This window comes from Anguilla rostrata, chromosome 3 (assembly GCF_018555375.3).
Source record: "Anguilla rostrata isolate EN2019 chromosome 3, ASM1855537v3, whole genome shotgun sequence".
In the NCBI taxonomy this organism is placed as follows: Eukaryota; Metazoa; Chordata; class Actinopteri; order Anguilliformes; family Anguillidae; genus Anguilla; species Anguilla rostrata.
Window position 1 is genome coordinate 9141326 of NC_057935.1, and position 27172 is coordinate 9168497.

The following is a 27172-nucleotide window of genomic DNA, read 5'->3' on the forward strand; positions in this document are numbered from 1 at the left end:
ATGATTTTTTATTCACATTTTACACGTCAGCTTTTTTTCAGATCAGCTTTGGCTTATTTTATTTCAGCAGCAATTCTGAAGAAAGTAATGGTGGTGGTGCAGGGAGGGGAGGGGGGGCAGCGTTGTCCTTATGTTGACCTTCTGCAGTCACTTCCTGCCTCTGCTGCTCCCCCAGGGTCCGTTTGTTGTGATGATGTCATGGCCCTTCCATGCATTTGTGTCACACAGTGCCTGATCCTCCAATCGATGCGGGACCGCTGTGGGACCAATCACAGGCCTCGGCCAAAACGGCTCGCGCTTGTTTCTCTTCTCTTTATTCCAGACGTGAGTGCCAGATAAAGGGAGAAAGATCCAGAAGTTTTCTCCCAGCTTTCTGTGACCTAGTATGAGAATATGGAGTTGGAACAGATCTGGCAGAGATTGTGGCAGCAGTGTGGCATAATGGTTAGAGAACTGGACTTGCAACTCTGAGGTCATGGGTTTGATTCCCAGATGTGACACTGCTGTTGTACCATTGAGAAGGTTATTTAACCAGTTATTTATATCTAGTACATGTCCAGCTGTATTAATGAATAGTATCTAACGAATGTGAGCTGAGTAAATTGCTCTGGGCATTTGTCTCATATCTAAATGTTTGTTAAATGATCTTCCTGCAGAAGTCAATGAGTCGGGGTGTATGTTGTCAGGGTTTAGAGATTTGGTCATGATGATTGTGGGTAGAGGGTTAAAATCCACGTGCCCCATCCCATACCCAGTCTACATCGGTGGTCCTGATCACTGTTCCAGGTGAGAGGTTTTATTCAGACATGCCAGCCCTTCCGAAGGGCATCTGTAATGTCAGCTGCGATGCTACGCGTCTCGCCGCTCTCGTAAATGTAGGGAGCGCCACCTGGTCCAGGACCGGTGACGGAGTGGAGCTGGACGTCGTGTCCGTGGGCCTGGAAGAGCCTGGGTTTCTGGCACAGTTTCTGGAAGGTTCCCGGGCCTCAGAGCAGAACCCTGCTAACGATGGCTTTTTGGAGAAAATGATAATCCCCTGATGCGGTTGCGAGTCTTCCTGCAGGACATGTGCAGGATTCCGAAGCCTCTCGGCGGTGACAGTTGAAGCATGTAAGAATTCCAGAAATTCATACCCGGCGATGAGGATGTGCTAGTGCACCTGGAGAGGCTAGGCAGGTAAAAAATTCCTAGAAGCATTACAATGTGTCTTTATTGCTTCAACGGACCATCCATTATCGTCCCCCCACAGTGATCTAATCACTCTCCTATCAAAAGAGTAGCGAGCGTGGTCATGCAAATGCACGGGCGAAATGGCTATCCGTAACCCGATTGCCCTGCGGTGATGTAAATTGGACTTCGCGAGAGACAACCTTTCACTGTTTCCGAGCCAGCTGAGCACCGAATGGCCTTCAAGGATACCCGGTAAACGATACGGCCAACATTCATTCCGCGCATGGCTCATGGTTCCCTTCCTTCAGCAGATACTCATAAAGAGCCGAGTGGCTGGCGGCTCAATTTCATTATCAACTGCCGGAGCTCATCAAGGAGGACGTTATGACCCGTGACGAAAGGGGGAGGAGTCTTTGGAGTGCAACTGCACCCAAGGGCCCTCTCTTCCTCTCCAATTCTCTCTCTCTCTCCCACTCTCTCTCAGTCACTGCCACCCCATCTCTCTCTCCATCTACAGTATGTCTCAGTTGTCTCCCTACTCATTTCTCCCCTCCCTCTCGTCTCTCCTTCTCTCTCTTTTTCTCTCTCCATCTGTCTCTACTGTCCCTCTCCTTCTTCATCTCTCTTAGTTCAGTTTCAATTCACTATGCATTATTGGCATGAAATGCATACAGTAAGTACTGCCAAAGCATTATATAAAGGAAACTAACAATTTGAAATAGAATGGAAGACAACAACAAAAAATTGGATGCATTTAGTTATTAACTATAATTATAATACTTGCAGGTTGAACATGTAACACGTTGTACCACTGTACAGTGGCTATATTTTTGTTGAGTGGTTACTGTCTCTCAGGTTGTGACAGGCTGAAACATATTTTAAAATGTGAAACATATCTCTGTGTTTGTGTCTCTCTCTATCTCTTGATTCAATTCAATTCCAAATGCTTTATTCACATGACATATTATTCATTTATCGCCATTTTGCTTCTTAAATGACTGAAGCAAAATGGCGATAAAGGAATAATATAATGATATGGTGATAAACAAAAAAAACCATAATGATAGTGTTTGTATAATAGTGTTAATTATGGGATGGTTTGGGCTTCAGTGGTTATGGCTCCTGTGGCATTGACAGCGTTATGCTGGCAAAAGAGCAGTTATGCATACATAATGTATTATTTTCTTTTGGATAGATTGACGATATCTAAATCAAACACTTTTCTTAGATTTGGTTTCCCATCCATCTACATTTCATTATTTTGGCTGCGTGCCCTCTTTTTTTCTGAATGTAATTTTGATCCAGAATTCTTTCCTTGTCTTAATATTTTTAGTCGCACTTAGAATGTTCGACTCATTTTGTTTTGGTTGCAGTGTGGTTGCATTGCGTTTGCAGTGTGGTTGCATTGTGTTTGCAGTGTGGTTGCGTTGTGGTAGTGTTATGGTTGCAGTGCTGCCGCAGAGTCTATTCTCTCTTGGCAGCCATGCCTGTGCTAGCCCGTTTCTATTGTTTGTTTTTCTCAGTGTATTTACTGTTTGTTCACTGTGGTCATGTAGTCTTGCATGGTTTATCCTGCAAGAAAACATGACCAGGCAGCACCAGGCAGCGGGGCACTATGTATTAGAAGGAGCAGCAGCAAATGGAAATCTTCAGATATCCGCTGCTTGTCTGAGAATGAATGCCTCCTGCTTCTCCTTTTGATATGCTGGCTCAGTGCGATCTCTTCACGGGGTGGAGCGGGCCCATAGTTTCTGTTTCAGAGCATTAAGTGTAATGTTGTTGAGGTGAAAGAGGCCAGAACTCTTCCAAACACAACACTGTTCTAATATGTGATTGGCTGCGAGCTCCAAAATACTTCACAGTGTCCTAATAGGGCATCTTGCAACCTGCCACCCATCTACAAATAGTCATAGAGTTGTAATAGGGAAGCTTGCAACCAATCGCACTTCTCCAAATATGTTACTGTGTTCCAAGAGGGCAGCTTGCAGCGAATCACATATCTCCAAATACATCTCTCTGTTCTAACAGGGCTGCCTCTAAGCAGTTACATGGCGGTGTTTGTTTGCTTGCGCGACGAACCTATCCAAGGCGATTTAAAGAAAATATTTTTAAAAAAAGAAAAACTTTTATGTCACCTGCGCATGTAATGGAGCCGGATTATTTTACTGGAGCAGTGTAACCTAAGTTCTTTGAGGATACAACGATACTCCCTGTAGTACTCAAACCCTGGAACTTCCCGTTAATGAGTCCCTGTGCGCCCTTATCCACCGTCGCCCAATTAGGTACCTTCAAGCGCGCCATCAGCATCTGCGTACAGGAATTTACGGTGCGCTTGGATACACAAAGAAAACAAAAAACCGCTCTTTTGTTGTTTTGCCGAGTTGCAAACCTGCCGTGGGCCACCCAGCAGGATGCCACTTGCGCGGAGCACTTTGTGAGCTGGCTTTGTCGCCGGGCTGTGTCGACAACATACCCAGCGGTGAGCCATTACGCTCTCGCAGAGGTTTATTTCCTGTTGACTGCGGTATTTGTCTAAGGATCAATGCCGTTAATATACCTGACTGAACCGCGTGACTGTATGTGAGCCCGCCTGTAGATTTTAATGGCCTGGGTGCTGACTGCCCCCCCCTCCACTTCCCCCCTCCCCCCTCCCCCCCTCCCTTCCACAGCTCGACAGCCTCCGCTTTCGCCGAATTAGACAAGTCGCCATCGCACGCCCTCCCCGTTACTTCCGCCAAGACGAGCCGCTAACAAGATTCCGCGGGAGCAGAAACGGGCTTTTTTTTTTTGGAATTTCGTCGGTTTTATTTTTTGATTAAGCGCGGAGGGGAGGGGGAGGAAGAGGAGGAGGAGGAGGAGGCGGCGGAGCAAAAACCGCCGGGCTCTTTGGCGCTCAGACATCCGCTGTCACGCCGCGTTTCTTGCCACCGATCATCGCCGACGCGCTCATGTAATCCGCCTTCCTGGATGCGCCTCTCCTGCTGGTGCACAATGGCGAGAACAAACGCTCAGATAGACCGCACTCCTCCGTGTAGCTCCTGCCCAGGGAGACTTACACAGATTACATTTTTTACACCCGAGCCATTTATACAGCTGGGTGTTTTCACGAAGGCAATTCAGGTTAAGTGCCTTGCTGAGGGGTACAATGGCAGCGCCCAGCTGGGATCCGGGCCCGGTTCCCTAACCACTACACTACACTGCTGGCCAGGTCTCGTTCAGACTCCGCTCCCGCTCTGGACGCCAGCCGCTTCTCTTTTAGGGGTTCGGTGACCTGCTGCAGATTTTGTGTGTGTGTGTGGGTGGGCAATGGGCGTGTGTGTGCCTGTGTGTGGGTGGGTAATGGGTGTGTGTGTGCCTGTGTGTGGGTGGGCAATGGGCGTGTGCGTGCCTGTGTGTGGGTGGGCGATGGGCGTGTGGGTGGGTGGGTAAGTGGGTGGATAACGTGTGTGTGCGTGAACGTGTGCGTGCACGTGGGTGGGCGGGCAATGGGTGTGTGCATGTGTCCGTGCGTGCATGTGTGTGTGTGCGTGTGTGGAATTAGGGTGCCCGCACACTGCGTGCAGAGTCCTTTGAGAGCCGGTTGGCACTGCGGACCAGCGTGGGCACCCCTGGCACAGATCAGACCGATTAGCAGGGGCGATTACAGCCCTGCGTGTGAGGGGCGGGCGGGAGCAGCGGATAACGAGCGCCGTGCGGCAGGGCTGGCGGTGCGCGTGCGAGCGGCGGCGGTGGCGATCCCGCTGGCCGACGGTTGGTAAACGCAGGACGCGCGGCGAGGACGTCCCCCGACGCCGGTGTCTGTCAGTTCGAACCGGGCGACTGTTGTTTCAGGCATCGGCCTTCGCCTCTCGGATCTTCTTGCCAGGAAAGAACCGGGTGGGGGGAGGAGGGGGAGGTGCTATATATAGAGCTTAGGGGGGGAGGCTGCTTCATGAGCGCTGAGCCGAGACTGGCGAGCGTGCGATGCCTGCGAGGGTCCGCCGGAGGCCCGGGGAGCTTGCGGTACTCCTCTCCCAGGCCTGGGGAGAGCTGGATTACTCAGCTGAGCGCCGGAAGCAGTGGGATGCTGGGCCTCATTTCCAAGAGTTTTTAAATGAAAAAAATCATCGCTCTTATTTTCATGCGGGGATTGCGAGCGGTTTAACATTGCTCAGATGTCTGTCGTCTTAATCTCTCTCGCTCTCTCTCTCTCTCTCTCTCTCTCTCTCTCCCTCCCCCTTTCCCCCATTCTCATTTATTTTCAGTTGCTCTGTTGGAATGATACGTATGTCGTGCACCTTGCCGATGCTTGACAACATTGGCTGATAACATCAAGCTACAATCAATGATGGCTTTAGCAGAGCTCAGTTGGATAATTGCATTGCAAGTTAAATAACCGAATAAGGTCATTATTGGTATTGTGGGTTGAAAGGGAATATGGTGATAAATGAGTAATATAACGACATGGGGATAAACAGAAAACATAATGATAGTGTTTGTATAATAGTGATAATTATAGGATGGGTTGTGGGCTTCAGCGTTTATGGTTCCTCAGGCGTTGACAGTTAGCTCTGTGGCGGAATGAACCGGAACAGGCCGGGCTGTGGACGCGCGTAGCCCTGCCCTGCCCTGCCGTAAACCCCTCTGTCCCTCCTTCCTCCGGCCTGTCGCCCCGGCTCAGCGCTGCTCGTTTCCTCTCCTCCCGTCCCTCCTCGATTTCATTTCCACATTTCGCAGGAAGAAGAGAGAGCTTTCGCTGCCTGTTCTGTCCCGCCCATCCTCACCCACCCTCCCTTGTGACCTTAGATTCACCGAACGGCACCAGAGACAGCCAGCAGTGCCCCCCCCCCCCACTCCAGTAGCTTTCACTTAACCCTGCAAACATGGATGGATGATGGAGCCCATGCAGCAAGCATCCTCCTCTCCCAGCGTACTTTTCCAGACTTCCTGCACCTCTACCCTGTCCAGGTTCAGTACCTCTGCCCTGTTCGGGTTCCGTACCTCTGCTGTATCTTGGGTTCTACACTTGTACCCTGTCCAGGTTCTGTACCTCTGCCCTGTTCGGGTTCTGTACCTCTACTGTATCTTGGGTTCTACACTTGTACCCTGTCCAGGTTCCGTACCTCTGCCCTGTTCGGGTTCCGTACCTCTACTGTATCTTGGGTTCTACACCTCGGGTTCCGCACCTTTGACGGAGCGTGTGTGTGTGCTTAATCTGTCGAAGCCCACCTGTCTCTGTCTCTCTCTGACGGGTTGACCACAATCCAATTCCCGAGGCTAAGGAAGGCCCATCGATTTTGCCGTGATTTCTTCGCCAAAGCCGATGCGTGGATAGTGCTGGTGGCGGCATGGAGGAGCATCTCTGGCCCTTGAGCTTTCTGCATTAGCTTCGCTGGTTAAAGTGCCCGTAATGGCCCTCCTCATTGCTGTTTATATCAGGTCCGCCATCGCGGGCAGACCGGGGGAAAAGGAGATGCTCTGCGAATCGATGTGAATCGCATTACCGCTCTCCGGTTCCCGCTAGCGGGCGGGCGACTTCGGGAGCTGTGTCGGATCACGTTTACGCGGGGCCTCTTCTGGGCGTATCCCGTTACGGGTGAATCATGCCCCCCCCCCTGCGCCCCCCCGCGCCCCTCCGCGGTCCGCGCGCCCGCGAAACAATCCGATGGAGCGCTGGAGGAGAGCGATGCGGAAACGCGCACGCGCAACGAGACCGGAGTGTTGCCGGCGCGCAACAAAATGGCGCCTTCTCTTCTGCGGCCTCTCCCAGCGGACGTCGGGCGGGCGGTACCGGCGTTCTCTGCCCGCTTGGTCGCTTCGCGCCAGCTCTGCCGCCCTCTTCCGAGGAGCGGTGCTTCAGTGGGTGGGCACCAGCTGTGAATATTTACCCACAAGTCTCTGCTTCATCTGAAAAAGCCCGTTCAGCGCACTCGAAGCACACCTCATTAGAGCCAGCCAGCCCGTCTGGGCATGGTTTGCGCTGGCGAGCGGTCCTCTAACCGCTCTTCCTCCCCACCTCCGGCGCACACCGGTCCTTACTCACACTTTGGTTTTTTTTGGAAAGCCCCGCGCGTGCAGGTGCCGGCTTTGGAGGAGCTCCCGGCTGAAAATGGCCGCTCGTCTCTGCGTGCAGCCTGCCCCCGCGCCTCCGTGCCCGCTCGGCTGCAGAGCGCCCGCGACTCCGCCCGTGCTCATTATAGCGGGCCCACACAGGGGCTGCCATCCAAGCCAAGGTGAGACCCGCAGATTCAGCGGATCCCTCAGTCAATTCATCCCCCCCCCCAAACCCGCCCCCACCCCTTTGATGGCAGAGGCTTTGATCAAAAAAGGGCCCCGCGCCCCCTCGCTGGGACGGAAAAGGCGGCATCGCTAATTATTCCCGCCGATCCCCCGCCGCTCGACACGACGCTCGTTAGCTTGTCTCCATTGATCTCCCCGCTGCTCCTCGGCAGACGCGCCGGAAACCGCAGACAAACACGCTGGCTTCGTCTGGCCCAGCTAGGCAGAGCAGCACAACGCTTAGGGAGCTGGGCTTATGTCCTGAAGGTCGCATGGTTGGAGTAGCAGGTAGGGCACTGCTGTTGTACCCTTGAGTAGGGCGCTTAACCTGAATCACTTCAGGATATGGTCAGCATGTCAAAAATGTAAAATTGTGTGAGTCGCTCTGCATAAGAGCATTTGCCTAATGTCAGTAATGTAATGCATGCATTTTTTTTTTTTTTTGACCGAGGCTTCTTTAGTTGATTACTGTGCAGGGATCAGGTGTGTTTCCCCTTTGCCCTGCCTGAGCTGTGGAGCGTGTGCCAGACTGCCCGTCTTTCGGGGGGTGCGGAACCTTCCGGGCACGGGCGATAAGCCCCTCCCACCCACGAGGCCAAAGGAGCTGGTGTGGGTGTGACTAGGGGCGGCTAGGGCATGTGCTTCAGTGTGCTTCACTGTGCTCCAGCACCAAGTGTGAATGTGTCTGACCGAGCTTCTTACGTGCAGTAAAAAGCGCTAAAAGGCTTATTTCAGAATACTTATCGGGTTTATCTGTTTTTCACGGAGCTGGCTATTAACCCAAAATTCAAGACTTGTGTATTATTTGTGGTGTAGTAATCCCTTTAAAACCCAGAACGACTCCCGACAGCCTCCTGTTGCCACGCATTTGATATGGAGAAAGTAAGCTCAGCTAAATGTCACTTAGCGCGCCGAGCTTCAGGAGGAGACGGAAGCCAGTGGAACCTGCGGTACAGCAAGCAGGAGGAGTGGACTTCTGCCCCCTCCGTCTGGTCAGAGAGGCTAATGCGCCCGTCTGCAATGGCGAAGCTCACAGCTGTCTATCCAGGGCAGGAGGGCAGGGAGAGGTGGCCCGTCTCTTTATGATAAGACCCAATAATGCTGCGGCAGATTGGATAAGACCGAATAAGACTGGATAAAACCCACATAAATCCCGATAAGTCCGGGATAGGATTGGAGAATTTGTGCTCCAAACAGTTGGGAGGAAGTCGCCCCTTTAAAGTCTGGCTTTCGCTGTTCACGCCGCGGCTAGCGTTCGCGGCGCCGCTACAAATTGGGAAACGGAAAACTTAACTTGATAATGCCCACGATCCAGTTTTTCGTGTCTTGTCGACGTTAGGATCACCCATCAGCATGTGTACTTGCTGCTCCTGTCTGAAGTAATATCATGAGCACACATGCCTAAAGAAGGGGTGTGCAGTCTTATCTGAAAAGGGCCGGTGTGGGCGCAGGTTTCTGTTTTAGCCCAGCACTACAACACCCGATTTAACTATTTAACTAATCTTGGTCTTCAATTAAGACCTTGATAAGTAGAATCAAGCGTCCTAGTCCTTGGCTAGAACAGAAAAACCAGCACCCACACCTGCCTTTATCAGAATAGATTGGACACCCCTGGCCTTAAGAGGGATTTTATCTGTGACCGAGATTGAGGCAAATTCCGTAGTGATATCAACAACAGAGAGATATGAGATCGAGGCTTTTAATTTCAAATACTTTTTTGCTGCTATATGAGTGATTTAATGTGAGGCGCGCAGAGGTGAGGCCATCTTATTAGATGCAATCAAATAAAAAGGGATGGGACGCTATTGGGTTGACTTTACTTAAGCTGGAATCTGTGTTCAATCAATCACTAATTATAATCTGCTCTGGATAAGAGCATCGGCTAAACTCCTCAAATGTAAAAGGTAAAATGCAAATTTAATCACGTAAAGTGATTTTTTTTTTAAATTCTGGATAAATTAAACTCATATATTACTGCAACTCATCTGAAATATCATCTGAAATATCTGAGTGTAAGGGTGCGCCGATTTGAAGTTCACTTGACTGGGATCTCCATGATCAAAGGGTGAAAAATCTGTCACCAGCTGATGTTTTGTGTGTTGTATATTTAATAAATCTCGACGCGTGAATTGTGACTACAGCAGAATACATTAACAGGCAAAGGGCTGTGTCGCTACTGTAAGGGCATACCACTGAAGACTCAGCAAGTCAGAGTCTGCGGTCTTTAAGTTATAGAAATGCCAAACCACCCTTTGACCTCATGCAACGGAAAGCTCGAGGGAATTCAATACAGCGAATGTGATTAGCTGTGTGATACTGCACCACCCCTCTGAGTATCTTGCACTCTTTAAAACGACTTTGGCAAGCACTGAGGTAAAACACAGTGGTTTATACTGTCTTATAAACCTCGTTGTCTATAATATGTATGCCAATAAAAGTGGCATAACGTCTGCGGTTTTGTCAAACTAATAATCCAGGTGCCATAAAGGGGGTGAAAAAAGTGAGAAATACTGCAACTACAGTGGATATTCGGTTATTTTACATGGGGCTATTTTAGCCTTTCCCACCATATCTCATTACAGAGGGTTGCATACTAAAGTAGCAGGTTTCTCACACATAATTTATGAGCTGTACAGATGTATTCACACATACATCACACAGCAAGAGAGAATTCCTGAATATTTTTTAGCTTTGACATTTGATTTTCAAATATGTCTCTGGCATTCAAGCTAGGTCGAACTGTACTGTACCAGTTCGTCCATTTTAGCGTGATTGTGAGGTACCTAGAGAGCTGAAGGCGCAATTTACATGTATATTTAAATTTGAAGATTCGTTAACGATCGTACGCTTCATAATAGCTTTGAAGTGTTGGTGTACTGCTCTCATTTAGTTCAATGAGTTGCTCAGAAAAACAGGTAGGCCTGCTGGTACTGTGACATCAGTACGTTTTAGCTGCTTTTTAGCTTTTTTGCCATTTGCAGGCCCCAAACCTGTCGTGTGGTCCAGTGGGAGTTCTGCCTGCGGGTTGCCAGGTCTTCAGCCTGTTGAGGTTAGAATATCAGTAAAGTGTGTTTTTTGCGTTCGGTTGGCACTGTTTTACCGTATCCTGAGAAGGGTGAGCGGCGCGATACAGCCGAACCGCTGCGTGCCGAATTTCGACCCCGAGCTCCACAGGCAGATCCGCTTTCCCTCTTCTCTCGGGCCCGAAACTTGAGCGGTGGATTTACGGGGCTGACACACGTGAAGGATGAGATCGAACAGCCGTCGCTGCTCGAACAGGATCCTAAAACCTAAAACCCCACGTGTCAGAGCTGTGGTTCCCACCACCACCCCCCCACCCCTAGGGGCAACATAGCTCAGGAGGTAAGAGCGGTTGTCTGGCAGTCGGAGGGTTGCCGGTTTGATCCCCACCCTGGGTATGTCGAAGTGTCCCTGAACAAGACACCTAACCCCTAACTGCTCTGGTGAATGAGAGGCATCAATTGTAAAGCACTATATAAATGCAGCGTCCATTTACCTTTAGGCTGCCCCCCCCCCCTGATTGCAGCCACCTGCAGCTTGCGGTTAACCTACTTCTCAATGCAGCCGCTACTCTTAGCGTCAGCAGGGAGCTGGATTCACCGGCCTGAGGTTGACTGACCCCTCAGCCATCTTTGCAGAGTCCGGCGACGGTTAGCAGGGCGGCTGATCAGCCGCGGGTCACGGCAGACCACGAGAGGTCCCACGGCATCGGCAGGTCCACTGGGCACTTTGGACGCGGACACTGTGGTGGGGGTGGGGGTTGGGGTGGGGGGTGGGGGGGTTATCAAACAGAAATTATGGTGCGGGGGAGGCTTGTCCTTGCCAAGGGGAAATTGCATGACATTATATTTACATTACATTACGTTACAGCCATTTAGCCCACGCCTTTATCCACAGCACAAAAAAGGTTACTTTTTTCTTTTTTTTTTTTTGCATACAGTTCATTTGTATACTTGGATGTTTTACTGAAGTAGTACAGGTTAAGCACCTTGCCCAGGAGTGTAAAGTACCTTGCCCCCCCCGCTTTGAACAGCTGAACCTACAGCCACTGCATTCCAAGCTGATAACAATTATACTACACTGCCACCTCATGACCCTGAAAAAGAGTGTTTTGCTGACCTCTTCACGTATTATGGGTGGGTAAAATTCTTGGAGTCTGTCAAGAATTGTAATTTATAAAATTAATGTGCAGTTGTTTAAATGGCCTCAGAGCAAATCTTCTCTCTGCAGGCTGGGTCCAGTTTGTTTTGGTCAGTGTAGTTTATGGACACCGTACCCCAAAGCTGCGTCAGGGATTCTTCTGATGAACTTTAAAAACTGTGGGACCTGGCAAATATTAAATCCTACATTTCTTGCAAGGACATCTTATCTTTTTGTTTGTATTATTCCCTGTGCACAAACAGTATTTCAGGACAGCGTTTTTAAAAAATTTTCCTTCCAGTGAAAAGACTGTTGTGGTAAAAAATAAGAACTACTGTTATCAGCAGATTGTGATCTAACAACATTTCACAACGTTTGATGAAAAGAAAAACTCGCCGATTGCAAATTTTACTTTTTAAAATCCCGATCCTGCAAATCCCCGAAGACTGCGTCACCAGGCGTAATTTAGAACAGAGCAGTCGTAAGCTACAAATGTAATCACGCTCGTCCGCCTGTGACTGTCCCGGTCTGAGTAATTCACAGTGGATGGAAAAAGCGCAGGTTTGCGTCAAAACTCAGATGTAATAATGCATTGTATTTAGACAATTGCTCTGCAGACCCTCTTATCCAGAGTTATCCTGCTGACATTTTAAAAATATATATTTCCATTTATAAAACTGGATATTTACTGAAGCTTTTCAGGTTAAGTACCGTTCAGAAGGGTTGGTACTAGGGGACATCCAGGCTCTTTATCACAAGCGCAATTCGTTAATTACTATATCGTTACAATCGTTCGGCAAATGCTCTTAGCCAGAGCGACTCGCGGGACAGGAGAACCACCAGTGCATTCACCTGATTAAAATGAGCAGTAGGCTAGTGCCTGACCGTGCCAACAGCATCCCCTGACCAGCTAGTACAGATGCAACGTCACGTTAACTACGTTAACCACGAACCTGCGTACAAGTTATTATGAGAAAAGCCTATACATACAGCCTATATTCAATACTAGCACGAAGAAGAGAAACACTTTGTTTGTTCCTTCACTGGTTCAAAGTTCATAGTCACAGCTTCCTGCTCGGCGAGATTTGGGTTAGTCATTTTAAAGTAAAATTATTACATTGCAATAGAAATGACATGCTTTATATTGAGAAGTGTTCTGGGTTGTATAAGATGTATAAGAGCCACTGGCTGGGTAAAGTAACCTGTCAGACTGAAGGTGCATGCATGATGCTATCACTGACAAAGAAGGCTGTCAATTGCTGTGGTATCCCCTGGCAAACCTCTCAAAGTAGCTGTAAACTGCATAGGCCTGCCTGGTTAACTTTACGCACATACAGTGAAATAGATTGTTCTGTTACTCAGTGAAACTTACGGTTACTCATTAAGTTTCTCAGTGATCAAAGCGCAACCTGATCACTGCTACCTGAGCACTATCACTGGTGTTTGTCGTTATGGCAACATTGTAGTGCAGGGCTGCTGTTCCTGGGGATGTACGGTCCTGTCGGTTTTCACTCCAACCCAAACAATGCACCCCTCATTCAACAGCCAGAGATCTCATTGAACTGCTAATTAGAAGAATCAGAGTGTGCCAAATTAGGGTTGAAATGGAAACCTACAGGACGGTCGATCTCCAGGAACATGGTTGGGCAGTCCTGGTGTAGCCTAACAGTCGGGGGAACTGGACTTGTATCTCTCAGGTTGCAGGTTCGATTAACTTGCCGATGTACCCTTGAGCAAGTTACTTAACCTGAAGTGCTTCGGTTTAATATCCAGCTGCATAAATGGATTGTGTGTGAAAAATGCAAGCGGTGTTGGTTGCTTTGAATAGGGACATCTGCCGAATATGTAAACGTGATGAAAATCAGCTGTAGGCTGTCATTTTCCGGTGCGGTAAGTAGTCGCGGGCTAGCGTGGGTTCTGAAGGTGCATCGGCTGCCAGGTGCGGGTGGTGCAGAGGTGATTTACGAGGCGCCCGGCTACGAACAACGTGGTTGGAGGGCAGTCAAACTGGTATCTCCCCAACAGCCCTGCAGTTCTTTTTCGGGAGAACTTTGTGAATGCAAATTGATTTCAGTTCACAGCTGCCCGGTCGTCGGGCGGCCGAAGGGTGGGGATCGGAGGGAGTAACGTGAGCCCGTGAGCCCAACGGGGATGGGTCCTGCTGGGCGGAGGTCTCTGGGAACTGGGTCTTTTCCCAGGTTTCGGTTCCGCTGTGTGTCCCGGGTCGGTTCCGTTCGCTCCTCTGCCCTTCCGCCCGGCTCGCTCTCCGCAGTCCGCTGCAGAGGGGTTCAGCCGTGCCTCCGCTTGCGCTCCGTTTGGGGGTGAACCTGCGTCGCCTTGACGACCGGTATCCCAGCAGAGAAGCTTGTCGACCAGCAGGGGCGGCGGCCATCCCGCTGCTGGGATAAGCAGGCCGCTGCTCCTAATCCCTGCAGGTCCTGCTTCCGAGAGCGCTTCTGTGAAATCTAATCAAATATGTAACAGGAAGTGGCTCAGTCCACTACGCACACACACGCACACACACGCACACACACACACACACACACACACACACACACACACACTGGCCATGATGTAACGCGGCTTTAAAGAGCATCCCGTTCTAAAAGGACACTCCCCTGGCTGAAGGTTTAAGTAAGATTACACACACTGTTTAAATCTGCATGGGTTCCCAATGCAGGAGCTGAGAAATATGTCCGCTTAAAAACATTATGTGTTCTCTTCATGAGTGAGGCGGCTGACATTTTCAAATTTTGGCGGAGGTGATATTTGGGTGCTGTTACATGAGGAGGAATCGGATGCTGGAATGTTGTGGGTTCAGTCCCACGACTTGGCCTTTTGCATGGACCCTGCGACAGACAGGGTGTGCTTGTGTTTCACTCCACTTTATGGCGTGGAAATCAGGGCTAGCACTGACCCAGAGAGATATTCAGACTCCAACACGGCTCCCATTTATTATTAATTATCAATTATGATATAAGGATTTATAAAGCCATCTAAGCTCAGACAGGGGTTACATACTTAGTATTGACCCAGGGATGTTGATGTCCTCTTAGTGGGTGTTTGAAAGGGATTTAATCCAGCTATGCTTCTCTTTCTGCCATAGATGGTAGAGAGGCCGAGTGTGTGTGTGTGTGTTTGTGAGAGAGAGTGTGTGTGTGTGCGTGAGAGTGAGTGCATGTTTGAGTGTATGTGTGTGTGTGTTTGCACATGCATGCATATGTGTGTGTGTGTGTGTGTGTGTGTGTTAGAGTGCATGTGTGAGTGCACACGTGTGTGTGTGAGCATATGTGTTTGCGTTTGTGCGATTTTCTGTGTGTGTCTGTGTGTGTGTGTGTGGGCGTGTATGTGTGTGTGGGCGTGTAAGTGTGTGCGTGTGTTTGTGTGGGCGTGTATGAGTGTGTGTGTGTGTGGCGGGGGGGGGAGGTGTTTTACAGTGTAAATGGAGAGGTATTGTGAAACCGTGTGGAAAGGTGCTCAGAGTGGATGTCTGCTCCTCTATATGTGGTTGGAAAGATCTCTCGCCACTTTAGCACCGGAGGAGGCCGTCCCCGCTGTGCCTCGTAAATGCGCACTGAATGGGGGGGGGGGCAGTCCCCTGTCTCTCAGTGTGAGATGCCGGTTTGGCTGCTGTGTACCTGTGCATTTCCATTCATGTCTTCACCCTGTTCTCTGCTGGCTGGCTGGCTGCGCTGGCTGCGCTGTGGGGTTTCCTTTCTCCCCAAACAAGACAAAAGCCTTGCTGCATTGAGCCCGCATTTCATCATTTTCTTGGAGCGAACGCGCGGCTGAGACTCTGCGTCCTCGCCGGGTTTTACTCTGCTGAGAGTCGCGGCTGCGTTTCGTGCATCGCAAAAAAAGCGTCCGCGTTCATAAACGGTAACGCGTACGTGACCCTTTCACCACAAAGTTGCGTTTTCTTTCTGAGTCAGAGCGTCAGCGGATGGAGGAGAGCGGCCTGTCACAGCGGTGACACTGGTGAGCGCTAAAGAGGAATTGTGGAACGGCGTGTGTGAGTCGGCCGTGTCTCTGGATGTTTCACGGGATATTTTTCTGACCTTCTAATGTGACGTCTCATCCCCACCATGCAGAGTTTATCCCCCCCTCACAAATCCCAGGGTTTTACTCAAGCGCAGAGAGGAGAGAGAGAGAGAGCAAGAAAAAGAGAGTGTGAAGGAGAATAAAAGCAAGGGAGGGATGGATAGAAGAGAGCGAGAGACTCCCTCCCTCTGTCCTTCCGGTTTCTTCTGATACCCTTGTTTTCCTCTACACATCTTGCTTTTTTCCCCTACCAGCCCATATTATGGTATGATTGTTATCTGTGTGTGTTTGCATGCTCACTTATTATGCTTTGGCAATCTAAAATAAAAGGAAAACATGGAATTGAGATGGAGAGAGAGAGAGCCATTCTGTGATGAACATTCATTGTTGCACAATGTTGCATTGTTAGCTTGTGTAATGCATGTGGCATGACATTACACAAGCTAACATATGCAAATAGCTCCCCCCCCCCTACACACACATACATGCACACACAAACACATTTGTATTCTGTTTTCATGCTTTTCATGCTTTGGCAATATGTATGTATGTATGTCATGCCAATGAAGCTCATTTGAATTGGACAGAGGCAGAGAGAGAGAGAGAGAGACAGTAGAGAGGAGAGAAAGAGAGAGAGAGTGAGAGAGAGACAGAGACAGTAGGGAGGAGGGAGAGAGAGAGAGAGGAGAGGAGAGGGAGAGGTACCTGCTGGTCCTAGAACAGTGGCTCTGGCCCACTGCTCACTGCTGTGAGTCGGTTCCCTGCCTGCGCAGTCAGTCCTCATCATTCTCCTCTCCGGGTTATCGATTGGCTCGTTAAGCTGGGTAATTGCTTGAGAAGCGCCACTCGAAGAGGACCGTGCTGATGTACTCCTCTAAAAGCCATACCAACACACTGTCTCTACCGACCTGGTGTCAACCTCCACCTTCCCCCCCCATTCTTCATCGCTGCACATCAGGCAGCCGGGCTGTCACCCAGGCAACCGTGCGTTTACAGCGAGACAGATAATGGGTCTCCACCGCGGTCTTAGTTAATCAGTCCCTTTCAGTCCACAACAACCTTGCCCATCTTAAGTCTGCAAGTTTGGAAATGACTTCAGCTGATCTTTCTGTCTCTCCCCCCCCCCCCCCAACCACCCTTGCCTATGTTCTTTCCTCCCTCCCCCACCCCCACCCCCTCTCCACCCAACCCACAGGTGATGTGGTAGATATTTACCAGAGGGAGTTTCTGGCTCTGAGGGACCGCCTTCACTCAGCGGAGCAAGAGAACCTCAAACGGTCCAAAGAGCTCAACCTGGTCCTGGATGAGATCAAGAGGGCCATCGCAGAGAAGCAAGCACTCAGGGATATCAACCGCACCTGGAGCAGTCTATCAGGTAGGGAACGTGGTGAGAGAATGTTGACCTCACACGGGGTGCTTTGTCAGGTATGGAAAATGAGGCCGGGGCTTTCAATCACACCTGGAACATTCTGTTAGTTGAGGAATGTGGTGGAAGACCATGAACCATAGATGGAGCGGTTGACTACATAGTAGTCAATCTGTTGTGCGGTACGATGGATGTGGACATCCTTGGGCCTGTAGCTATCTGTCAGTTACAGGGCAGGGGGCATAATTTCTGTCTGTGCCAGGAGGGATCAGGTTCACAATGGCATTTTCCAGAGTTGGCCAGAACCTCCAGTTCTTGTTGGAGGAGCAGAGTCTATATTTGCATCGATTGGTCTACATCCATAAAAGACCGGAATTATGTGCCTGGTTGCTCTATTGTATCTAAATAATTGCACAAGGTCTGTGTGAGAGAAAAATGTAGCATTGCTCTTTGTTTGGTAAGTTTTGACCACAGGGCACAAATACTGTTCATCGATGGCCTGTGGTAAGTGTGTTAGATGGCTCAGTTGCCTTGGGGAACAGAGGATATGAGTTTCGAATGAAAAATGCCTCACCGCTCAAAGCCCTCTGGGGCCTGCCTCTGTCGCGCGGGAGGAACAGAGCCGGCCCCCAGTTGAAATGGCGGAAATGACAAGCGTCCTCCCTCTTTGGCTGTAATGTTTCACTGGATCGCTGATCTGAGATCAGCCATTGCCAGAACACGCCCCGCAGCCAGATTGGGGGGTGGGGGAGTGGGGGAGTGGGGGGGGGGGGGGAGGTGACACTTTGCCATTCAGAGATTAGCTGTCATACGCGTGGCTGCAGGATGATGTCATTGTTTACGGGCCATCGAGCTCTCTGTAGCGACAGGGCTTGGCCAGGGGTTTGAGTGGCAGTCGCAGTGTCTGTTCACGATGAGAGCATTGCAGGGTTTTTCCACCGTATTTTTTTCCTCTCTCCTCTCTCAGCTGGCATCCTCGTCCTCCCCGATGACTTTGTGATCCTCATTTGTATCTATTCTGTATTCACTCCTCCTGTGTAAACGCGGATTAAAGTCTCCTCAGAAGGCTGGCATGACCCTTGAATCGGTGAAATGAGAACAGCCATTCTACAATTTACAGTAGGCCTTGATGTATTATTGAGTCTACAGAAGAGGGGTTTCGGCTTCTCCAGCGGAGCTCATCAGGCATTTTAAAGATGAGGCAAGCTTTAGCCGCACTCAAGCATTTTACCATGTTTTGCTCGTACTTTTGCACTGTTTGTCGGGCAGCATGGGCTGTTTTGTACGGGAAAAACTCAGCGGTAACTGTGCCAAAAGCTGGTTTCTTCGCTGTTTCTTGAGAGTTTATTCCTGCCGGTAGTTTCGGTCAGATGGGTTTATGCAACCATGCGGGCTTCGGAAATGAAAAATGACAGGTCCCGCATTTCAGCCCAGCAGCGTCCATCTTCAGGTCTGCTCTCCCACTGTTCAGCCCTCTGTCTTCCCTACGGCTTCCTGCAAATAGAATGCCATGTTCCCTTGTCTGCATTACCTAATGGAAAATAACTGATATTGAGTGTGGGTCAAAATGGACTGTCCTCTTCTGAAGGCCATGTGGGAAATATCTTGAGGCTGACCTCTGACTTTTGACCTCCGACCCCCCGTGTGTTGCAGACGAGACCAAACTGAAGCTGTGGAACGTCACGTACAGCAAGAATGTTCTTCAGCTGCCCAGCATCTTCCACCACCTGCCTCACCTGCTGGCCAAGGAGAGCAGCCTACAGCCGGCCGTGCACGTGGGACAGGGCCGGACTGGGGGTGAGCCTGCCCCCGCCCCTGTGCTTCGCCCACCCCCCTCTCTGAATCTGCTCTCCTGCGCCTCCTCTCTGCTCCTTTCTGTCCCTTTCTCAGCCCATTACCAGTCCCTCCCTCCCTCTCTCCTTCTCACCCCTACTCTCTCCTCCCCTCCCCTTCCCCTTTTTATTGTAAAACTAGATTCTGCGAACGCATTGCATGCTGGGAGGGTGGACCCTGTTTCTCATCACATTGACGAACGAGAGAGACCTTTTGTCTCGCAGACAGCCGTACGGATGGTGTAATTTTCCACCTCCGTTTTCTTCTCATCCCCCCTCATAGACGGGGCGCAGACTCTTTGTCCCATAATGCCCTGCTTCCGATCGGCCGCCTGCGGGTCGGGTGGCAGCGCCGCCCCGCTTAGACCTAACATCCCCGCCGGGGTACGTCTCTTTAAGAACAGTGCCATCCTGGGAGCGGTAGACGGAGCAGAGCTTTCTAATGAACCGATATCTCACCGGGGCAGTTGCTCCATAACAAGATTTAGAAGAGGCACTGAACCTCTGTGAATTGATTACCGTGGCGATGGCGGGGCACGGCGGTGCGCTCGAAAGAGCATCGCGGTTCACCCCGTCTGTGTTTGCTCCGCGGTAATTGGAGTCAGTTTTATGGCCGCGCTAAAACACATTCCCGCCGGGGACGCGGACGTCGAACGGAAGCAGCGTGAAGTATCGACGGCCATCCGCGGCCGTTTCCGCTCAAAACGCCCGCATTGATTCGGCTCAGTTCCCCAGCGCAAAGGTGTCTCACCTGTTCTTTCATTCTCCTTTTCATCCAACTCTTCATATCCATTTTTTTTCTTCCTCATGCTTTTTTCTCTCTATCTCTCCCTCTTTCATTCCCTCCCTTGCATTCTCTCTTTTACAATAGTCGTTTCCCTGGACTGTTTTTTCTTTGTGTGTGTAGTGATAATGCCTCTCTTTTCAGTTTTGTATATTATATTATATTTTTGATTGTAGATGCTGATCGGTGTATGTCTGTTACAGCATGAATTGAGGTGGGCGCGGCTTGCTCGTTGTGAATGTTGACGGGCATGTCTTGCTGTTGCAGTGTCGATAGTGATGGGCGTGCCCAGTGTGAAGAGGGAGGTGCACACGTACCTGACTGACACCCTCAGCTCCCTGGTGTCTGAGTTGAGTCCAGCCGAGAAGGAGGACTGCGTCATCGTGGTGTTCATCGCTGAGGTGAGCTTCCGCCCCTTTCCCAGAGTTCTCTGCTCTCTTGTTTCCTGACTGAGAGACCTTCTTATCCAGGGTTCTTCCAAAATGTCTTGTGAACAAAATGGCCGTGCCACGTGAAGTGTTAGTACAGTGGACTTCAAACATAGTCACGGTCCAGATTCCTACGGTCTAACCACTGTTCACACATCACACCACTCAGAACTCTAATCCCTACACCAACAGATTTACTTTGCTGCAAAACACGTGCTGTCGACAGATCTTAAATAACGAGAACGGGGTGTAAAAAAAACGGAAAAGTTTACTGATAAGAACAGGTGTTCTGCTCATCTGTGTTCATCGCTCTGGCTGAGTCTTCGAGTGCAGCTGTCATCGCGTACAGCCTGCTTTCCCGACGACGCGAGCCGCTCTGCTCCGGCACATTTCTGTGCGCTATTTCATGCATGAATAATTCCGCGTGAAATAAAACGTGACGTCAATGTCAGCGTCTGTGTAGCGGCGACCAATTTCCACCTCTGCTCCGATCTTCTGCTGCCAGAACTCTGAAATGGCTTCAACTGTCCAATTTTGTTTATGCCTTTTAAATCTGAGTCGGATTAATTGAACCCGTGTACTGCTACTTGCTCTGTATGTCTGACATCAGAGACCAGCCTTGCGGCCTTCCCTGGTACGTAATGAGCGAAACCGGACGTGGAATCACTGACCCCTGACCAGTCTTACCCTTTACGCTTAATTTTGGGTTGTGATTGTTCGTTGTGGTTTTGGGGCTGTGAATGATCTTCATTTCAGCCCATCTTGGTTCGGTCGTCGGAGGCTGAAAGCACTCCGATTCTAATCTTCCGTTGTATTGATGTCGTTGCCGATGCTCGGACGATTGTGTCAGCAGTATATATAGCCTTTATATCACCCGGCCTTTAGAACAAATGAGATGGCATTCACAGAGAGGTTTAACTAAGCGTCCTGTTGCGATGAAACACAGATGTGTATAAAAATATGCGGGAGTTGTCAGGTGAGTGGATATGCTTCTGTCAGGTCCCAAAGCTCGAAGCCTTTGTCCTCACGATGAGTCAGTGAATCAGTGATTATATTAATGGTTTGTGTGTGTGCTTGTGTTTGTGTGTGTGTGTGTGTGTGTTGTATTGTGGATGTGTGTTGCACGCTGTGTGCCTGTGTGTGGTGTGTGTCTATGTGTTTGTAGTGTGGTATGTGTGTGTGTGTGTGTGTTGTGTGTGTGTGTGTTTTGTGTGTGTGTGTGTGTGTGTGTGTATTTGTGTGAATGTGTGTATGCACGTCTGAGTGCCTGTGTGTGGTGTGTGTGTCTATGTGTGTTTGTATGTGTGTGTATTTGTGTGTGTGCGCGTGCGCTTGTGTGTATGTGTGTGTGTGCGGGTGTGTGTGTGGGCACATTTGTCTGTTCGTCTGTCCATCAGGCTGTCTGTCTGTCTGTCTGTCTGTCTGTCTGTCTGTTTTTTCCTTGTTTGTATGTTAACCTCTCGCATGTCTGTCTTCGCGCTGGACTGGGAAGTTGCCAGCTATGCTCAGACCAGTGTGGGCGTGGATAGACGGCCGCGCCGTCTGATCTCATAATGTAAGGATAAATAATTGCGTTCTCAACCGGCAGGACGGTGTACTTACTGAGACGGGCGCCGAGTATTTCCCCGCTAAATATAGCACTTCCTCCAGCGTCTGCGCGCCAGATACCGGGCATTGATTGTGTCCCAGTAATGGCCGTGCATGGGGGGAAGCTTACAGCCTGATGAGTAACATCACGTACGGCTCGGTCTCAGATCGCCTTGAGTCACCCCCTGAAACAGGAGGCCACCTACAGAAAATGTGTGTTGCTGATTCGGTTAATAATTAACGCGCCGCCCTGCCTGTGCCCGGCCGTTATTATGATAATCGCTCGCTGCTTTTTCGCGCCCCGCTCGCCCCGCGTGTCCAGGCTGGGCCCTCGGCTCTCCCGTCCGGGGCCCGTCCGGGGGACGGGAACGAGGGGGTCGGTGATTTTAATGCGCCAGGGCTCCTGTGCCTCTAGAGCAGACGCTCTCCTGTGTGTTTAGCCACGGCGGCGTTGTCTCCGTCCCTGAACTATAATAGCCCCCGTCTGGAAATCGCAGAGCACCACCGCGCATGTTTGTCCGGGAGCCGCGCGTATGTGCTAATGTACAGGATGTTAAAGACTGGGAACAAACTGTAATAGTGCTGCTCGCTGTTTAGGTTAAGAATTTAACGTCCTTGTTGATAGCCGTTAATGGATCAGTACATGAATGCATTTATGATTTTTTTTTTTTTTCTCATTTGTTATCAGCCAGGCAAATCTCTGGGATCTGAGATTTTTGCTGAAGCAAAGCTCTGGCGTGTTTTGAAAGGTGAATTAAGAAAGGTGAACTGCGATGCAGTTTGAGCCGTTCCCTCGCATGAAAGGTTATTATTGTTGGATGAGAATGATTTTAATGGCGTTGTATTTATGAGAACATTTGACAGGGTGTTGTGTCTAATTTAATGACAGTGTCGTGTCTGTGAGATTGACAGTGTGCTCCCTTTGAGAGAGTGATTGTCAGGGCAATGAATTGCTGAAGCTGACTGATTGGCAGGCTGCTGTATTAGTCATCATGATTGACAGGACCTTCTATTATTGATTGAATGGATTCTCTGTTAGTGAGAATTATTGACAACTTATTTGATTATTGATTAACTGTATTTATACTGTATGAATGAGAATGATCGACGCGGTGGCATGTTATTGACCGGGTGCAGTATTTTGTGTGAATGACAGATGGGGCATCGTATTATTGATTAGATGTGTGAGACACTAGCGAGACTGGTGCATTGCTATATTTAGAGATTGATTGATTGACAGGACGCCGTGTGAGAGTGAGAGTTATCGACAGAGTGGCTTTGTCACTGTTGGTCGGTGACAGCAGACACAGGGACCGCGCTGCAGGCACGGCAGTGGAGGGTGTCTCACCGCGGGCCTGTTTAATAACATACCTTCGCCGAGTCGTAAGCCTCCCGCTATGAATTTTGAAGGATACCAATTTAAGGGAGTGACAAGTCCTGTCCAGGAGTGAACGCGAGTGGGGAAGGTGCGGAGACGCTGATAGGCTGGCGGCGGGCGAGCAGCCGCAGGGCGCCGTGGTTGGGGATTAAATGCTATGCTAACTCCGGCGGGGAGTTATGGTTGGCACTTGCCACCCCGGGAGCCAGATCCTGTAAGTGTAAGTGCGCAGAACAAATGACTTCATTTTTACCGTTCGTCTCTCTGAGAAAGGCCCCTGGATCTCACTGGGGGAGTAATGCTGGCTCTCTCTCTCTCTCTCTCTCTCTCTCTCTCTCTCTCTCTCTCTCTCTCTCTCTCTCTCTCTCTCTCTCTCTCTCTCTCTCTCTTTCTCTCTCTCTCTATCTCTCTCTCTCTCTCTTTCCCTCTCTCTCCATCTCGCTCTCTCTCTCTTTCTCTCATGCCCATTCCCTCCCTCTTTATACTCTTCTTTCTCTGTCTTTTTTGAAAAAGAGAGCTTTATTCAGACAAGTAGAAAGCAGAGAGAGTTTGGGGGGGGGGGGGGGGGGGTTGGAATCGCATATGGCTCCAGTCAGCTGCCGCACGTCTTGCCTCCTTCTCCCTTTTCGTCTCTCCTTGCCTCCCTTTCTCCCTCTCTCCCACTCGCCGCACTCCTCCCCCTCTTTCTCCCTGGTGTCAGCTGCAGTTCAGAGAGCCAAATGAAGAAGCGATGGGCAGGAGGGTGGTTAGATCTGCGGAGAGCTGAATAAACGTGTTTGGCGGGTGGCGGGTGGCGCTCTCTCAGAGGACGCGCTGGACCTGCGGGGGAAGCGGCGCACGTCAGACCGCGGCGTGCGTGTGCGTGTGTGCTGCGGCGTCGCCTTTGATCGCTCGCCCGACAGCTGCTGCCCTCCAGCCTTCCCGCACCCCCCCCCTTCCCCCATTCAACGTCTGCCAAGCGCCCCAAATCTGTCCCCCTCCCGTCACTCCCAGCGCCACCGCGACCGACAGATAAGCGGCAGGCCTGCCCTCGCGGCCGCTAACGTCTTTCTCGCTCTCCTGTGAAGAGCTAGCGCCGCAGAGCGCCGCGGCTCTGGCCAACTCCAGCCCCCTCGCCCCCGCTTCGTTAGCGGCTCCGCTAGGCTACGTGCTAAAGCCGGCGCGTGAACGCGAGCGTCTGCTATCGCAGATAAACGGAGGGCTGGGGATAATGCGGCCGGGGGGGATGAGATTAGGGCGCGGCGCGGTCAGGTTTGCGCGCGATGCCGTCGTCAAGTAAGTCATAAATCCTCGTTCGAGTGGTTTTCCTTTTGTGTGTACGTGCACGAGTGTGTGTGTTTTTGTGTGTGTGTGTGAGAGAGAGAGAGAGAGAGATAGAAAGAGAGAGAGCAAGCGTGAGTGAGACGAAAATGCTTATTTTTTAAAATGTTTTTTTATTAGAGCCGTCCTTGAACACGACATCACCGCGGAAGAGAGGAAACAGACGGAATTTTTTGTGGAATTCCTGTTATTTGCCACTTCCCGCCTTTCCCGTGTCCTTCGCAGCGAGATGGAGCGTCGCCCCTCGTCTTGCGATAAACTCGCTCGCGTTCATCGGGTTTTTTTTCCTCAGACAGGTTTCCTGAGCGGTTATATTTAAGGACGGGTTTTCTGCGTGCTCATCGATGTGAGCGCAGAAACTCTGGAAAGAGGTGTCGCGGCAGGTTTTCACGCCATCGCCGTCTGCGCAGAGAGCGCTCTGTAGCCCACAGGAAGCGCTACGCTTTCCTGCTTTCAGAAGTGTAAATGTGACAGCGTATATCTTTTCCTTTTTCTCTCCCTGTAATAATCCCCCGCTTTTCCCTGTCTCTCTTACTTTTTTTTTCTGTGTGTGTGTGTGTGAGTGTGTGTGTCAGTTTCAAATTCAGACTGAATGTGCTCTATTGTAAGATCACAAAATATATTATTGTGAATGCAACGGATTTGGAATTTCTATAAATAAAAACGATGCAGATTTTTCCTAATCGGTAAAACCATTGACCGTACAGACAGTATTTCTCTCTTTCTCTCTCTTTCTCTCTTGTTTTTGTGAAAGTGATCCCTGGTGTTTTTTGTCATATGAGCTGGTGTGTGAACAGTCTTGGGCACAACCGTGTTTCTGTGTGTGTGTGTGTGTGTGTGTGTGTGTGTGCTGGGTGGATTTTGTAACCGTGACCACACTCTGGTAACAGTGTCACTGTTGCAGTGCTGAGGTGTATAGGCTGGAGAATGCTAATAAAAGGTAAATGGAGATATTGCCTGGAGCTAAATTCATTTTCTAAAGTTGCTTTAGCCCATTCACACTGCTCTGTTTTTAGGGGCTCCCTTCTTGTTATGCTACAGTGGAGCGTAGCTCATTGTTATGGAGGTGCGGCGATGTGTGCGTGAAGCCTGTGGCTGATCCTGACTGCTGCTGTGACCTCTGCTTGGCTGAACTGTCTGCTTCCCGCAACAACCCTCCTGTGTTTCTGTTTGATTACACCATGTGCTGCACGGGCCCCTTCTCCACCCCCCGCCTGCCTCCTAATGAAATTAAAGCTGCGTTATCGCTCGCGTACATGCGGGGAGACAGATGGAATTGTCCCGCCTTTTTAACGCGCCGAAAGAAACCGAATCGGGATGTCGGTACCTCAAGCACTTCCTTGATTGAAGCGTGACAGGCTGAGTTCAAAGGTCACGCAACCTTAGGTCATGATACGACTTTCACTGCAGGGAAAAAACGCCTTGGGCACGAACTCACATTTAGGGTTGTGATGGAGTGTGTGAAGGAACTGGGCTTGTAATAGAGAAGCTGCAGGTTTGATTCCCAGGTGGGGCACTGTTACACTAAATGGCGAAAGGTCATGTGGTTTTTCCTACCCTGTATTTGGAATCAATCAACCAGGTACCTTGGTGACCCGTACATACCTGCTCAAAGTGGCTAAAGCATGACTGTTTTACACACTGCTATATCTGAGAGCTAGCATTGATCGGAAGAGCGGTACTGTATATCTCTCACTAAAAACAACCAGTCGTCTATGAGTGAGAGGAACCGTAGCTGAATGAAGCTACGCTCCCCTGTGTTACAGTGTGTGTCTTTACCAGTAGAACCACGCCGCCACGCCCTGTGTGTACGTTTGATGAAGACACTTAATGGTTGAATGTAAGTGCACTGATAAGTATCTCTCTCTCTCAATCTCTCCATCTCTCTCTCTCTCTCTCTCTCTCTCTCTCTCTCCCTCTCTCCCTCTCGCTCTCGCTCTCTCACAGACGGACCAGCAGTACGCCAGCGGAGTGGCAGAGAACCTGAAGCGTCTGTGAGTGCTCGGCCCCTCTTTGCCTGTGGAGCGTTATCTGTGCACGACCATTTCGTCTTTTTTCCCCACGTGTGCACTTGTTTACTGGGACTGTGAAAACTACAGTTTCCTGTACGTTTCCTGTACGTATGGTCTGTAACCCACACGAGGTCTATCTGTGACGTCACAGATAACACTCCGATGACTTGGAATGCACTGTATGACCAGGTTCATAGAGGACATGCGCTATGTCCATACAGGATAACAGAGCATTTTATTCAAGGTTGATGAAAAGGATTGTATCGCGAACATTGTGCAATCTGCGCAGTTCCAGCACACTCTGGGTTCAGTGAGGTCTGGTGTTGGTGGGTTCTCGCCTGAGTGAACCATGGACCCTTTGACCAGGATCCTTCTGTGTGCTGTATAGCAGTCACCCAGAGCACAGTCACCGCAGAGAAACTGCAGCAGTGTGTGTGTTCATGCATGTGTGTGCATGTGTTTGCGTGCATATGTAGGTGTGTGTTTGTGTGCGTGTATGTGTGTGTGTAGGTGTTTGTGTGTATGTGTCTGTGTTTGTGTGTGTTTGTACATGTGTGAGCTTGCTTTTCATATCTGTGTGTTCGTGTGCGTATCCATGTGTGTGTGTGTGTGCGTGTGCGTGCATGCGCACACTTGCTTGTGCGAGCACCACACTCATTTGTGTGTGCCTGTGTGTGTTCGCGTGTGATTTACATTTCTTTGATTTTGGGAGTCCTTGCCTGCGTGCCTCAGCTCAGCATGAGGATTAAATGCTCTGTCACTTCCTGTTAAATAAACGAGCCCGTTCCCCTGGCAACGCGCTCCTCTTCATACATTAACTTATGTATTTGTTCCT

General features: G+C 50.1%; 1 protein-coding gene across 1 annotated transcript in view; it reads left to right on the forward strand.

The window, feature by feature from the left end:
- The window catches only part of mgat4b (alpha-1,3-mannosyl-glycoprotein 4-beta-N-acetylglucosaminyltransferase B), a 95259-nt gene that overhangs the window by 34494 nt on the left and 33593 nt on the right, over positions 1–27172 (forward strand). The window contains exons 2-5 of the mRNA XM_064325865.1: positions 16826–17005; positions 18650–18793; positions 19880–20013; positions 26273–26319. Of these exons, the coding sequence (XP_064181935.1) occupies positions 16826–17005; positions 18650–18793; positions 19880–20013; positions 26273–26319 (505 nt within the window). The remainder of the gene's footprint in view (positions 1–16825; positions 17006–18649; positions 18794–19879; positions 20014–26272; positions 26320–27172) is intronic.